The following is a 17077-nucleotide window of genomic DNA, read 5'->3' on the forward strand; positions in this document are numbered from 1 at the left end:
TAACTCACCGGTGCTTCCGATCTCCATTTTTTCCGTTGACATAACCCTTGCAGTTTTCTTCACCTTCTTTTCCGTAGCTTTAGGATCTTTCAGTTGCTTCATCAAAAGCGGATTTAACTTTGGCGAGTAGGAACTGGCCGATAGGGAGACGCTCCTTTGAGAGATGTGCCACCATCGTCTGCACCATGTTTCCTGAAACATGCAACAGCAATTTCCGTTTGTTACTTATATGTTATTTTCACGGATATAAACGGATATACGTAAGTCCCGAAATTTGATTGAGATATTATCAAAGTTCAACAAAATATTAAACATGTGGATTAAAGACAGCTTTTTTAAGTTTAATTAAGTTTGTAATCATTGAAATTCACCGTCAGTTCATGGCCTCTTCATGGCTTATCTCTAGTTTATCGATTATCCGATAAACTGTAATAATAATAATTTACAAATAAATATACAGCGCTTCATTAACAAGATTAATAGTTCATTTTAATCCCCTTAAAATGTCCAAGAAATGGACATGTTTATTTACGACAGTTGTTAATTATCTTAGTAGAATAAATGTATGTATTTGCATTCAAGATATATTAGATCATTCTATTTTCTATGTCATAATAATTATTTATTACAAAAAACATACAAATTGCATTATTGTACATAATATATATTTTTTTACATGTAAATTATGTGTATGATATCAAATTAATAATAAATTTAAAATGTTATCATTTTTACATAATTTTTCATTGGTATTTTCCAAAAAAATTAAAGAAAGATTTTTTTTGTATTGTCTGTTTTGCGTAAATACTTAAAAACATATTAGCCAGAAAAAACTTGCTTGAAAAGCATGCATAATATTCACTTCAGTGCACGGAAACGCAATATTGGATGATGGAGATCCTGTGTAAAATACAACACAGTTAATGCAACTGGGATTTAACGTGATCACAAAATGTAATCACGATACCACAGTTTCACACCATATTGTAATAGCAAAAATAATTCGCATAACATTTCCTTTAATATATATAAAAAATTTTTAATTCAATCATATGATAAAAAGCAGCATGTAGTTTGGTATATATTTTCACGGGATTAAACAAAAAATCGGATAAAACGAAGTAGATTTGAACTTTCAGGGGAGAGTATCCCTATTTCAAAAGCGACAAGTCGATTCTTCAAGGAGAATCGTTATTTTTAGATAAACGCGGATGTAGGAAAAACCAATTGAGAGAAAGACAGAGATAGAGAGAGAAAAGAGACGAGAAAAAAATAATATATAAGATACGTTTCAGAACGCAAATCAAAAAGCACGTTTCTCTTTTAAACTTCATTAAGGAAAAGAAAAATCTTTGAAGTTTATTATTAATTTTATAAAGTTTTACAATAAGGAAAGAAATCTGAGAGATAATAATAATGTATTTCGTAAGGTAACAAAGGTTTTAAATAATTAAAACTTAAAAAACTAATTATGAATCAATACAAATGAAGAATATCCTGAATTACAACGTTTCTTTCAATATTATATTCATAATATATTTGTAATTATAATTATTATTATTTATCGATTACTATTTTCTCATTGATTATTCCTTGCAAGAATATCAAACTCAAATTGTTTTCCAATCAATTATAAATTCAAGAAAGATGTCTCAAAAGTTAACACTCTTTTTTTATGTTTGTTATTTGTTTGTAATCATTACAGTTCGTTAAAAATATTGTATATCATATATATTGTATCATATACAAATATTGTATATCATACACAATGTCAATGTTTAAATAAAACTATATGACGTAAGCAATTGTCTTTGGACGTCGATATCTCTTTTGCTTCGCGCGGATCGTGAACGAATTGCAAATGTATGATTCTACGTGTGCCGAATTAAAGGTATAAATTACGGATAAGTTCGTTCTTAAAAATCAAGAATATGTCTGAGGACTGAACGCGAAAGTTTTGACAATTATGACTTATTATCGATAGGTTTCCCTTTCTTCGAAAGCGTTCAACCCTTTTATATTCGTTTCCCCATCTGTTGTCCCTGCTCCGGTGCCCTACTTTCTTCCGTATCTCTTCTTGCTTCGGATGCGTTTATCCCGGATTGGTCTCCGTGAACCGTCACCTATCGATTCCACTGCGGCATTCGTTCGGGAATTATATTTGTATCTCACAACAGTAAGTAGACTGACTTTGAAATTTCTAACAAGTTGCGCGCGATTGCCTATGAAATGCAGATGCGCCTGGCAGGTCGTTTTTATTATCGACAATATTTATCACTGCACAGCGACGTCCGATGTACATCTCAATTGCAGCTGTTACTTATGCACAATCGAACGATATAAATTTTTTAACAGAACGCCTTTATATAGAATGCATGTGTAGAATATCTATACCGCGAATTGGAAAGTCGATCGATATGCTTTAGTGTGTATTACTAGATTATACGCAAATCACACGGAGAGATTATCATTAATTATCTAAGAAGCACTAAAGCTGTTTTTCCGATAGTTCCCAAATACAGATAGATAGATAGACAAACAGATAGGGGGGAGGGGAGAGAAACAGATAGACAAACATTATTGTAACAATAAGTTTTAGAACAATTGCTCTATAAGATTGATTATAATTGAAAATGAATGGAAAAAAACTTGGTAGAAACTAGAAATAGAAAACTGTCTTGTTATTTGTTGCGAAATTCCAAATCTCCCAAGATATCACGTTTCTTGATTTATGGAAACATTTAATCTGCTTTTTTATCTGTCTGAAACAGAAATAGTGTAAATTTTTCAAGAAATAATGTTATACGCACTTTTCATCCATTTTAAAAGTCTATATAAAGATAGAATCCAATTTCTAAAAATCGAGCTGGGTGTGTCTATAATCTTCATGACATATGATAACTTTCGTGATACAGATAAATTGTGTCCTTAATTTAAGTAGCATTTCTAATTATAGTGTCTGGTGGGTAATGAATGATGAGCACTCGACATGCGCGTATTATACATGTTCATAAGTCATTTCTGCGGTTTGGTCGCTAGTCAGAAGGGAAACTTCAAATATCCTGAGAATTTTTATAAAAATAAACTGCTGCTATTTTTGGCAATAGCTCAAAATCGACGATTTAAGAAAAAAAAAAAAAAAAAGAAAACGCAATGGCTTTTAAATATAAATGCCAATGTTGCGTTATATACAAATATTTCATAATATAAGAAAAAAATATTTTTTAAAAATAATTTTAGATAATTATTTGGGATGATTTAATTTGTTATAAATATATGTTTAAAATATATATAAAGATAAATAAGAATTAATTGTAAAAATAATTTTAATAAACACATAAAATAATCAGATTATCATTGCAGGTTGATATATTGCGAATTATTCTCTATTTTTCTTAATCTAAAAAAATGCTCTATGTCAGGCAGAAAGAGATACTTATCACAAGAAATTTTAGCTCACTGCTCGGTCAGCTTGGTGGTAATTCCTTAATTGGCTACTTGCAAATCTGCAAACGCTGAATTTCATATATGCGGTTACCGTGTGGTTTTCCTACCACAACGCTCAATTCTAAAAGATATATATCTAGGAAATCATGCCGGAAATATCACTCGTGTATATTCACCAACTGCAACTTTTCTTGTCTCGATTATTATTAATATGGTCAGAGATCGCGAGTCTCTCATATAGGGATATTAATTACTTGAATTTGTGCGAGCTTTCGACTTTTCATCGGATGTGCATTGCTATCTCGAATAATAAAGTTACACTATGACCGCAAAGCTAAAATAAAACGCGCATTATTTCGCAGTTTTTAATTAACACATTGAGACTATTGATTTCACCCGTTACATAATCTTCCAACGATCTCTCATGTTACGTGTCGTTGTAACTTTGTTTCAAGCCGGGTCACTCTTTTTCCCCACTGACATTAAAGAACGTAAAACATATATTTTTCAACTGCCCGTGACGAAAGACGTGGCACAGCGTAATGTTACGGCTATTATAAAAAAAAGAGATATGCAATATATTTACAAAGATAATATCTTTGTCCTCTGTGTGTGTGTGTGTGTGTGTGTGTGTGTGTGTGTGTGTGTGTGTGTGTGTGTGTGTGTGTGTGTGTGTGTGTGTGTGTGTGACATGAAAAGATAATATCTTTGTCCTCTGTGTGCGTGTTATAAAAAGAGAAATAGACAGATACAATAATAAAGCAGAAAATTCCAAGAAAATACTACCGTGTAGCACGGCAGCAATCACAGAAAAATTACAAAAAAAAAAAAAATCTTTTCTTTTTCAAAATACAGTAAGCTTACGATAATAAGGAGAATAAACGCTTCGGAATATTACTTTTGCGATGATAATTTATCAGACAACCGCGATTAAATGAAAAAAATCTTTAACCAACTGCGACGATACATTTTAGAACAGAATGTAAATATCTTCCCCCTGTATGAAGTGATATGATTTTGTTGTGTCCCTACGCGCAGATCCGATACACCCTTTCGATCAACATTGCTCCGACCACCATTACACAGGCTGAAAACATTTTCCACGCCGTATGTCGAGCGGAGCTGAACGCTGGGCAGGATCGATGGCGTGATGTGATAATGGGAAATGCAACCAAGTGCTGCATTTCGAACCAAAACCTCCATATTAATCCGTCTAACGACTTGCGGTCTTTCCACATTCGATGTTTGGGGAAAGCACCACGGTATCGCGGTATCGCGCGTACGCGATGCCTATATCTCGTTGATTAAATTCTACCTCTCGATTTGCGCTACAAAGCATACTCGCTTCGGGCGGCAAAAGCTCACGGTGATACTGTTACGCTCACCCTGCGAATTTCGAATTTTGTGAAAACAAACGATCATCCTGTCTCTCGCGGTATTAGACGCGCGCGTTGACGGTGGCACGACAATTATGCATTTTTCAGCGCGTATCAATGCGACGTTTCCGCGCAATTTATTTCAGATAGCCGGATAAAGCCGGATAAAGCTTTCCACCTGTATAAATTCCACCCTGGTATAAATTTGGAAACATTTTCCGATGAAACGAGAGGGGAATTTGATGACAGGGTAGCTTTTGCCATACACTACCTTCGCGTCTTAGGGATATCGACAAAGCCATTGTTGAAATTGACGTCGTTAATCCGCCTCAGCTATTAAAAGTTTTATCGAATGACATTAAATACTACTTAGAATTACACAGTTACAACCTTATTATTATAAATACATATCGAAAGCTTATGTTCTTATAATTGGAGCTGGCTAAAGATTTTTTTCATTTAATCGCGATTGTCTAATAAATTAACTACAAAAGTAATATCCTGAAGAATTTATCGAAGAACTTATCTTCTTTATTGTCACAAGCTTATTGTATCCTGAAAAGAGCTTTTTTTGTAATTGCTTTTTCTACAATTACCGCCGTGCAGCATGATAGTATTTATTAGTATTTTGGAGTTTTCTGCTGTATATCTGTTTATTTCTTTCTATAATACATAATTTCACGTGTGTGTGTGTGTGTGTGTGTGTGTGTGTTTTATCTGCAATTACAAATAAAATTTATAAATTAATATCTTCTTAATAACGTGCTTTAATAACGACGTTATAAATGTATGATCGTTACATTTTTCCAACTATATTTTGATTACGATTTCCTTTTCACGGCAATACATTGTACATATAAAAGCTGCATTTTCAAATAAAATTTATATTTCGTTTCTATTAATCAAAAATATACTGTATATATTATAAAAACCACTTTATCAAATATTCCATGAAAAATATATGTGAGATTGTGTAATTTTTTTCCGATTAGCGATAACCGATACGTGTAAATATTCAAAAAATGCTCTTGAATATTAAAAAACAAATAACTTAAAACTGACAGATAAAAATACTCCCAGAAATCCAGGATGCGTAAACGATTTTCATTATTTTGATAAAAAAAAGTGTTCTCTTCTTTTTTCTGTACTATAGTCATTTGACACGATCTTTGAAAAAATTTAATATTGTGCATCAAATCATGACGACGAGATGTAAAGATTATACGCTATTTCTCGCACTCTTCTACATGCACTCGGAAATTACGAGAGATGTAATCTGGCATGCAGTGAAAAAATATTCGCACTATGCGACAAAATACAAACGAACAAAATTAGTTTTCGCTGGAATGTGACAACTAAAAGGATTCCGCACAGAAAATTTTCTGGAATCTGATTCAGATAATTAAAATTTAATTGTACACTTATATCTAATTAGCATGATAACTTATAACGAAAATTTGATCGTTCAGCCAATTAAGCCAATTAATTTTCACATTTCTAAATAAAATCCATAATAATCCAAATATGGATAAAATCATGAGTCGAAATTTCCGAAATCACAAATAATTATATAATAAATAATCAAAAATATAATTAAATTAGAATATACACGACATTTAATAGTGAAATGCAGTAAGATTATCCAAATTCGAATATCTCCTTTCCTGTAATTAAAATAATTCGTATATCAGAACATTAAAAGTTTGAAAAAAATTTTAATTCAACACTCTCGAGAGATAAGCCGCAGTTAATTGCGAAAATAGTTTCGTGTACATGCAGATACAAATGAGGGTATGCATAATGCGCAGAGAATAATATAACGAAGCATCAGTAATCGGAAAGGGATTTGTTTTCATCGCGCGAGCTTTTAATCCGCGTTATACAAGGCTTGAATTTATGATCCTCCAGTGATTACAATGAGCATACACGGTGAATAATGAGCAATGGTTCGCTCGAATGTGGTGATAGTTCATCCCCATATCTATTTACTCGTCCCTTGTATCTCAATTTCTTCTCTATTATGAATATCCTCCGCTGTCGTTTGATGTTGACAAATATGAACTATCAAGTTAAATATCTTTTGTGAAACTAGTTCAAAATCAGTCACAAAAGGAAAAAAATATTAAGAAAATTACAAACGCACATGGAACTGGAATTTGCGCAACGCAAATTTGCATCGCTAACTTGGTTATAAATTTATGTACCAAATGAAAAACATGGTAGCTTGTAGCAATCAACGGTTATTCAAATATTTCGAATATTTTATTCGTGATGTAAGTCAATGTTGTTTAAGTATCTGTCAAAATGACAATGTTTAAATATTTATGATTTTTATTAAAATTGCTTACTGTTTATTATAAATACTACTTATTTTTATTATAAATAGATAAATGCTGCAATTTTGTTCTCTAAATTTACATATCGAATCACTCGATGGAGTTGGTGAAGGCGCAATATAATTCACTGTCTAACTTCACGTATAAATTCTCCGGAAAATTGGAATCTCCATTAAGAGAGCGAGGAGTTCCGTGCTGCACGATTCGATTATCAGCCTCGTTCGCAGTTTCCTATAGCCTATAGTTTCCTATAGTATTATAAAGACAAGCACTTTGACGAGCGCTTGTCAAAGAAATTAAATCTCTTCGTCGAAAAATTCGATATCTTCTGACGTGTCAATAAGATATACATCAATCGACAGAAGATCGATAGAGATAAACATAAATTTCTAGTATTCATCAGTAATTGTTACTCACAGTCGGCTACAAATTAGGTCACGGCAGAATACCCATCGGTATTGCTGAGTCTCGACGAATAATAGCTTTCAATATTATAGAATTATCAATTTCATTCCATTACGACCATCGTTTGTCTTCCATTTATTACTCACGAGTAAATCAAACTGTTTATTGCCTTCTCAATGCAAAATGTTATTAAGCAAAATACTCACTAAATAATAAACAAAGCTATTTACTGATGTATAAAGTAAATATCATTTAAATCTGTATCTGTAGTATAAAGTATTTCATATATTCCTGTCAAAGTATGTCTTACTAAATCAGTGCAGATACATTTTCACTTTTGACATTTCAATTATCTCTCGATTCATTGTATGAAAATATTAATGTAAGTAAATTTTAATAATTCAATAAAATTCTGATTATGCGTTCGTAAAAATGGTAATTCTTTTATTGAAGCAAAATCAGAAATTCGTTCAATAAACTGAGAAATGCTAGAACATCAAATGTAGATATTTGTAAAAATATATGGTAGTCACGTCACGTTCTGCAAATGTTAGATCTGAATATTACGATGAAATCTTCCTTCGTTTTATAAACTTCGACAGATGAGTATATTACTATATTTATTGTACATACTGAATGTCTATTCTAAATAACATATTATAGATTTATTTTATATATATATATATATATATATATATGTACGTTATATATATGTATATATATATATATATATATGTTTTATATATATATATATATATGTTATATATACATATCGGTAACACTAAAATCGATTTTAATAATTAAAATAAATAATTATAAATAAGAGAAAATAAAATTTATAATATAGAATATGTATATAATATATAAAATTATTTTTAAATAAAATTGACTCTTTATGTGACTGTTATTATCGGCGAGTTATGATTAAATTTATGAAAAAGAAGATATTGCTCGATTATTTGCATTTAATGCTATTTATTTTTGATATTAATAATTGATATTCATTTTTCTTTGATCTATTGCAAGTATGCGCACGAAAATAACAAGTTCTCCGTAGTACAAAATATATCATAATTTTCATAAATAAATTATTAACTTCAGTGAAAAATTACTTTCTGTAATTTGAACCAAGCTTAACTGTATGCATAATAATTTGAAACTGTCTCGTAAAACATTTCCGTAATTACGTAGGTTAATGGCGAATGAACTAATACACGCGAAATTTGCTATTTATTTTGAAAACCCAACAGCGTTGCACGTGTTATAACAATTATTATGTAATAAGTAACAGTTGCGATTTCGAAATCATTTCTTGTATTGTTGTTTATAATATTATGAGAATTATCTTTATGTAGAGAGTTTAGACAAGTTTAATCGCAGAGCTTGCACGCATATTTAATTCCCTTTTCAACCTGGTTACATTGATTGATTGTATAGACATAAAATAAGCAATTTTTGATGCTACCGATCGTTACACAAGATAAACTTGTTATAGAAAACAAACAGATGAACGCATGTAAATGGTTTTGTACATAGTTACTTTGAAGCAAGATTCATTCTACAATAACCAAATTGACTCAGGCAAAATTCTTGTAATTGCTTTAACTGTCACAGACGAACGGGAAATTCGCTTATCGAACAATCGTTCAGTAAGTCAAATATTAATTTAATTATTGCATGCCACGTTGCGCATTCTAGTGGATATAAAGGAGGTCGCAGGCAAATCCGAGGTCTTGCACTACACGGTGTACGACCCCCGATTACAGCAGACTTAAAATTTCAATTACGCAACGGAGAATGTATTATATCTCGCGGAGCGCGTAGCGTCAACCTCGGAAATTACTCCAGCTTCGCCGGTATTTGTATCGTTTCAGAATTTGCAGCGGGATATTCCATGCAATTTCCTACCGCAAAACGGGGTTTCACTTGCATAAATCACTGATATCACTGGATTTTCGGTGAACAGCGAGCTTCCAATGAGACGTTTGCACGTTCAATCGCGTACTGTTGTACAGACGATTATTGGCACCTCGAGTATTGCTTATTGTTTTTTGACATGAGAAAAATGTCGTGTAGTGTTCGCTTAAGAGAATAACAAGAATTATCCTTGCCGTGGAGCTGGGACGCAGAGAGAGTTCAGTGGAACAGATCGATGCTCGTGGCGTCCGCCTGTCGCAGCCTCCGCAGTCTGGAGTCCTTTGGATAACTCGACAACTCGGTTACTGCCGATCTGTAAACGGACATGAGACCACCAATTTTTGTACAATAGCTACGCCTAGCACTTTTCGTTCAGTAGTATGCGTCCACCATTTCCCATTAATATCCAGCTATTAGCAACTTGCATAGTTAAAGAGCAACATTATTAGACCGATGACTGCAACAGCCACGTACTCACAATGGCTGCTCATAACAGGTCTGTTTCAATAGACGACAACCTAATAACTTTGATCAACTTATAGCTGTTTTGCAGAATTGATAGACTAGGATTACTAGGATTGCTACTCTAAATTTGTACAATGCAACGATGTGACATCTATTACCTATCGAAAACTGATAAAATTGTATTGACTATAGAATTTACGATAATATTTATGATATTTTAGTCTTTCGCTTTTTTTGCACCTGCGAAGTAATTGAGTTTACAAAATTACTGCAAGAACGATTATAGAAGATCAATGATGCTGTGATACCACATAGCTTGAAACATTATTCGAGCAACTTTAATTATCGTCTAATTAAATTAAGCAAGTCAATCTAACTACAATTAAGCAAATAAGAAGTTTCACGCGCATTAAATAATAAGGTCAGAGTTTAATTACATTAAATTGTATAAGTTGTAAGTAACTATTTCAACCAGTTATTTCGAATATTGGAAATTTTTGGGGGATTTTATTTTTCGCGATATCTGCATGTGCAGGTACTGAGAGTATATCTCTCTCTTTCTCTAATGTTATTTTCAATATTTATTGACAGAATGGAGTAAAGCTTTTCTAATGCCGTTGGATATTAACGTTGGATACTTAGCTAAATCCGCTCTTATCCCCGTTTTAGAATCCAGCTTAGCGGAAAGCAAAAATATTTATTGACACTATTAAGTTATGTAAAAAAGAAAAAAAAACCAAATGAATAAGTTATTTTGATTAAGGCACATCCACAGAATTAAAAAAAAGATATTAAATGTCACTTTTAACTTGACGTATCACATTCGCATTAATTATGAGTAATCATTAAATATAATTACATTTTTAACTTTTGACAAGCGCATATAAAAAAATAACTTAGTGTTTTTGTTCGTCGAAAACTCTTGAAAGTAATTTACGTTACGTAAGTAATATTTGCTAATGAGGTTTACAAAGTCATTGTTCGCTAATGTCAGAGCACAGAGCTGAATAAACAAGACGTCAGAATTAAGACTGGATTAGTAAGTTATGTGTGTCGGGCATAATGTCAAGCGACAAATAAGATATATTCTATTTTAGTTCATCTCTCAAGCATTTCTAAGCTGTAATATTACCTAAAACCTAACGTTTAACTCATAAATAGTTCCTTATTTGCTAAATTGTTTTGTAATTTTTACAATGTTTACTTAACAAAGTTCAACTCCAAAAATTAGAATTTAAGATTACTACGTCAAAAAAGAAAAAATTTTTAAATTCATATTTTTCATCCGATAAACTTAAGTTTCGCTTGATGCACTTCAGCATAACTCAGCAGAAATCTTTTTTTATCCACTGAAATATAGCAGTAATCATATTCAAATATTGAGAGATACAGAGATTTATTTAGTAAATTGTGTAGCAAATTATATATTTAAAAAAATGTACATTTTTTTGCACTCGTATGAATCTAAATTTTTCATCATATTTCACAAGCGACTTTAAAAAAAACAAAAAAAAAACAAAAAAAAACCGAACATTTTTGTGATATAAAATATTCGGGTTGTTGTTTTTTTTTTTTTTTTAAACCGCTTGTGAAATACGATGAAAAATTTAATCCTTTTTGATACAGTTTCTCAAAATAAACAAGATGACATTTGTTCGATGTATAACTAGTCCAATAATAGTTTATTTCAAGCGTTCGTGTATTTATGAAAGAAAGTCACGAATGAGATACCGTTTGAATGCAGTTTGTGAAAAGTGCGAAATGTGTCGGGAGATATGCAAACGATGCGGAGTGACTTAAATAAATCATGGATACATAAACCCCGCAGCCTAACAAAGTACTGGCTATTATATGTGCATTCTACCGCGAAACTTTAACAAAAACAGTGTGGAAAAATGACACGCTGTATTGTCAGAAAATAGACTTTTCGCTACAATGGAAATATATTTGTGAAATTTATCGCCGTTGAAATGGAAACGAATATATCCAATAATAACAATAAATCATCCAAAAAGTATATTCAAGTATATTCAAGAATGACAAATAGTGTTTTAAAAGCACAAAAAATTAATTATTAATATTTGAGCATTATGTTTCTTTCTTTAATGTTATATTTAATATTAAAATCATGATGTAATATAAAAAATACACATTCAGATAGAGAATATTCAATATTTTAGTTTCAAGATTGATCGTTTCCGTATTCCAAGATAACTCGGATATAATCTTCCGGACTATACGTGGACTTGATAACTCAGGTGGGTGGGTATTATGGCACTCTATCTTCATAAAAATCGTTATTGCTATCCCAGAGTAAAATGTAATATATTTAAAGAAATATCTCGTCTATATTTTATAATGGATAAGCATGTGAGAGTAATCGAATAAACAGTCTAATAAAAAATTACCGACCATAGAAAATATTAAAAATTATTAAAAAAAGATGTTTCAGATTCTCCCATAAATTTCTTTTTCTGCTTCCAATCTAACTTTTAAATATGCAATGAACTTGGATATTTCAGAAATCTAAAGGTGTTACGGTAAAAACCTGGACTCTGCAGTCCGAGCAGTCATACAAGTTTTCGCCGAATCATCTAGTAGGTTAATGGAACTCCGCGAAAAGTTACTTTCCGCAATTTTAAAGCAGAAATATTCTAGCTAGTAGTAGTAAATCCGTCCCGGCTATAAAAATACCGTATTTATTTCATCTCTTCAGAAAGCAATTAATTTTCGCCCTCGTATTTACTTTGTACTTCGTCGAGAAGTAATTAATCTTTGCGCTTGAATTTTAGAAATTTTTGATCGATGTTTTTAGATACAATTTAATCTGAAAAAAAATGAAATGACATTTTTGCAGTAATTGCCATGCGCGTTCTGATAAAATACGCGGACAATTTTTCGGATTCGGAACGTTATTGAAAACGAATTCGGGATCACCAAATGTCACGATGGATTGGTGACTCGTGTACAAACTATACGTAACTGTGCAGTATGTGTTAGTTTGAATTTTAAAACTGAAATGGAATTATTTCTATACTAAAAAGATTAACAGCATGGAAAGCCATGTTATATCATCAATGTATTCCAACGTTAACTACAAATTTATTCGCTAAAAATAATGCTAGTAAATTTATTATTTAGAACATTCCGTTAATTATACCTACATTATCTGGAACATTATTCTGTTAATCACCTACAATCAAATCATTGAAATATTCGTGTAAATTTTACTTGCGAACCGACAGTCTATGGAAATTATTCGACAGTATCTCGCACATTCCAACGTGTTAAACTCAGTATTATTATTTCGATTCTATTTATTCTATTTACACTTAATAAACTCTAATTAATTAGATTAGCTAATTATCCCATTAACTTAATCGATTAGCATATTTAGCGTATTTATAGTATGTAGTTTCGCATATTACGCAAACAATTCGCAATTGTTTATCATATTTCTTGAAAAATGTGAAATTTCGGGAAAAGATCTACTAGATAAAGCATTCTTAAATAGAAGAATAAATTATGTAAACGACAGTTATTGTACGAGTTTTCAGAATTTATAAACTTCGTATGTCGCATATATATTTTACAAGTCTACAATTTTTATATTTTAAGTGTGAGTAATTCGTAGAAAATCAAGCTTGTTTCGATAAATGAAACGTAGATAAGTACCGTTACAACGACACTTATGGACGTAGCGTCAATGACATCGCGTATGAGGCCTCATCACGTCTTCGAGTAGGTCTGTCACCCAAGGTGAGTCAACAGATTGAGCGGATCAGCTGTTACGCCGAGGCGCGTGCATCAGCATTGACAAGAATAGATAGACGGAAGATCGATTGGCCAAAGTTGCTTCGTGTTTTTCGCTATCATTGTCATGTCGAATATTGCACGGCATTGTGCGCGAAATGTCAAACAATTGAATCAGGAGCGATTTCATGTACCACAATCCAAGTCGGGAATAAAACTTTTTTATCGCGTCGGAGAACGTAGATCGACCTCATCGCTTCGAAATAATCAGGTCGCGCAGAATACTTTTCCCGTCCGTCAATTAGGTATCGCTCGTTGCCTCTATTTTCCTCTGCGCGAAAATGATCCGAGAGAGAGAAAGAGAGAGAGAGAGAGAGAGAGAGAGAGAGAGAGAGAGAGAGAGAGAACGTTGGAATTCGTGCGTTTTCTTTGAAAAGTAGTTACGTGCAATTGCTGCGAAATGTGAAGCGTAAGAAAAATCCGGCTCAATGGAATACCAACTAGATGAACTTCTCGTGCAAAAATGCAATCAGGCTCGTATGATGTATTCTCATAATGACGTAACGCGTGTATCGTGAATGATGAGATGAGTCAGTGGAACGATACATCATCCTGTACGCATTTCTAGCGGACTTACCTTTTACACATCACCGAATTTACGAGTCATAATTGAACGATAAAGAAAGTCGCGCCGACGTGTTTAAAAAGAATTGTCTGGAACTGAGCGGTCTTCTCCAAACTTGTGATGCAAATTTACGGTGTTTTAACACCACCAGAGAAGAACAACCATAAAATCTATACGAAACTTTTTACGATCCCCTGTTGTATCATTAGTTATACAACTTGTTTTCTTGATAAAAATTAAAAAAGAAAGAAAGATTCGCACAAAACTTATTGAGGTTTTCACCTTGGGTTGTATTTTTATTAAATTACGTTGTTTTAAGCTTATAATTAAAAAACTTGTGATATATAAATTTCATCTTTATAGAACTGAATTTGTCGATTGAAGTATCCTTGAGTCAAGCAATGACATAAGAACCAGTTATATTTTTAGTATGATTTGGAGAACTCTGAATAAAAATCATGTTTACATTCGAAACTCTTCGCTTCATTTAAAAGTCAACTTTTCGAAAAAATCTTACAGATATTCTAAAATTTCGTTTCTACAAGATCGACGAATATCGAAGTCGAAACATGTCTCGAGAATGCGGTATATTTTTGGTGTGACCATCCGAAGAACTCTGAATATTTATAAATATCGTGAAGATCACGGGAGAGCAGCGAGCAGATTTATCTTACTTGACATTTAACTGAGAGACATGAGAAAGGAGCGTTATCGACGCATATAAGCGTCCGTGAAGGACTTTTGTACTTCGTTGAACCTGCGCGATCCAGAAATTCTCGAGAGTTATGGCACATCATTCGCAAGATTCTGAATTCTCGCCAAATCACGTGTCAACAGAGAGATTCAAGTCAGATAACACGAGCAACAGTATTTTTTTATGTACGCTAGAATGCAACGTATTTGGGTAATTTTCCTTCTATTTTAATTATCCTCTGCATTTTATCTTATTTCATTTTATTTTATAAATTATATTAACTCTAAAATAAACATGCAATTTTTATATATATATGCATTCTATTATTTTTCATTATTTAATTCTGCATAAACTTTTAATTTAATTCACGTCGCTTTACTTAATATTAAATCCTAATTTTAAATTCCATAAAAATTTCATAAAAATTATTATATGCAGCAATTTTATTTCCACATTTTAATCAGGTCCAGGAAAAATTCTACTTTAAAAAATATTCGCGATACTAATTACAGTAAGTAAAAAAATCCCCCAAAAATATATCAAAAAGTAAAAATTAAAAAAATCATAGTCCCGAAATGTAATATGTGAAAAATGTGACAATGTCCGGAAAACCACAATCTTAAAATTTCAAAAATTAGACAATGTCCCGAAAGGCCATAATCCCGAAATATGAGAAATGAGACAAATTTCCGAAAATTATAAAATCCAAAATATATGAATATATCAAGTGTTACAAAATTCAAAAGTTAAAATTGTGTGTTTTCTGAGATATTTCATATATATATTCTTTCTTTTAAATTTTGAAACATTCGGCACATTCACTTTGATTTATAATTTTTGGAATATTGTCTCATTTTTCATAGTTCGAGGCATTAATAATACTTTTTGATTTTCGAAATCATGATCTTTCGAAACTTTACATATTCAATCCAATTGCATTCGCTATTTTTAAAATTTATGTTTTTTATGCTTTATTTATAAAATAGACCTGTCGAGAAACCTCTACGATGCTAATTGTATTCATTCTCGAACTAAACTATGCAACATCCATTGTCTTCGTTTCGAGGAGTAAAACAATATGTTTGACCTACATTTTTTCCGTCCGCGTTTTTCTCGTTCGTTTTAGCATTCGAGACATCGTTCGCGAGTTCCTCTCTCTGTGCGCTTTAATCTGCAGACATGTACGTCGAGGAAACAGCGAGTAGTGAAGCATTGCTATTAGCGAATGAAATATTAGCGCGATGGCCGGTGCTAAAGCGCGACGCTGTTTGATTTACGAGCATAGGTGGTATCCGTATTTTCCGCGCGAAAAATGTTTCTCTTCCCGTGGCGACGATGCGGGAGATGAACTCGGGATCGTTTAGCACGGCTTGGACACAGTTTGATTTCGTATCGAAGATATGCGACGTATATAGCACACTCGGGAAATCCATCGAAAATCGGTATTATCGAAATTGCAATGTCTACATCGAGAACAAGAGGGTATTGTCCAGCACGAACATTCTATTAATTGAATGCGCCTACATCAAAGTATATTGCCCTCGGAACATCAGAAATTGAATTTTTGTTTATATCAGCTTCAAAGCTAGTGTTGAAATGGAATCTTTACACAATGAGGCAGAAAAATAAATATGCAATGTTTGATGTTACATTGATTCTAATTAATTCTTTCAATTGTATTTTTATAATTTTCCCGCTTCTATTACTTCACTACAATATAAAAAATTGTTCACTGACTTGAAGTATTGTATTTTTTGCAACTTAATGGGAGTTTGCGAAGGTGGTCTATTTTAAGCTGGAAAGAATGTTAAAAATCGATTGACAGTCTGCTAAATATAAAGATATAAATTTAATAATACAAATTGTATGACATAGAGTTGATATTCATTAAAATTTAACAAATTGACAAAATTTATAATAATATTCTTATTATTCTATCATCAATCTAATTCTGATAATTTTTCACTTTCAATTTTAAAATAACAAGTAAATTTGCATTTTATAACGCGGTACTGTGAAATATATTAAAAATTATAAATGTTTTTATCGTTTTAATATC

At 31.9% G+C, this 17077-nt stretch overlaps 1 protein-coding gene across 2 annotated transcripts in view; it reads right to left on the reverse strand.

Moving 5' to 3' along the window:
* Nucleotides 1–17077, reverse strand: part of MCU (mitochondrial calcium uniporter) — a 55012-nt gene that overhangs the window by 35917 nt on the left and 2018 nt on the right. For both annotated transcript variants that reach the window (XM_089076321.1, XM_011639516.3), the window contains exon 2: nucleotides 9–192. In XM_089076321.1, coding sequence (XP_088932447.1) covers nucleotides 9–192 — 184 coding nt within the window. The remainder of the gene's footprint in view (nucleotides 1–8; nucleotides 193–17077) is intronic.

Source organism: Pogonomyrmex barbatus, unplaced genomic scaffold (genome assembly GCF_055798465.1).
Source record: "Pogonomyrmex barbatus isolate J1 unplaced genomic scaffold, ASM5579846v1 scaffold2, whole genome shotgun sequence".
In the NCBI taxonomy this organism is placed as follows: domain Eukaryota; kingdom Metazoa; phylum Arthropoda; class Insecta; order Hymenoptera; family Formicidae; genus Pogonomyrmex; species Pogonomyrmex barbatus.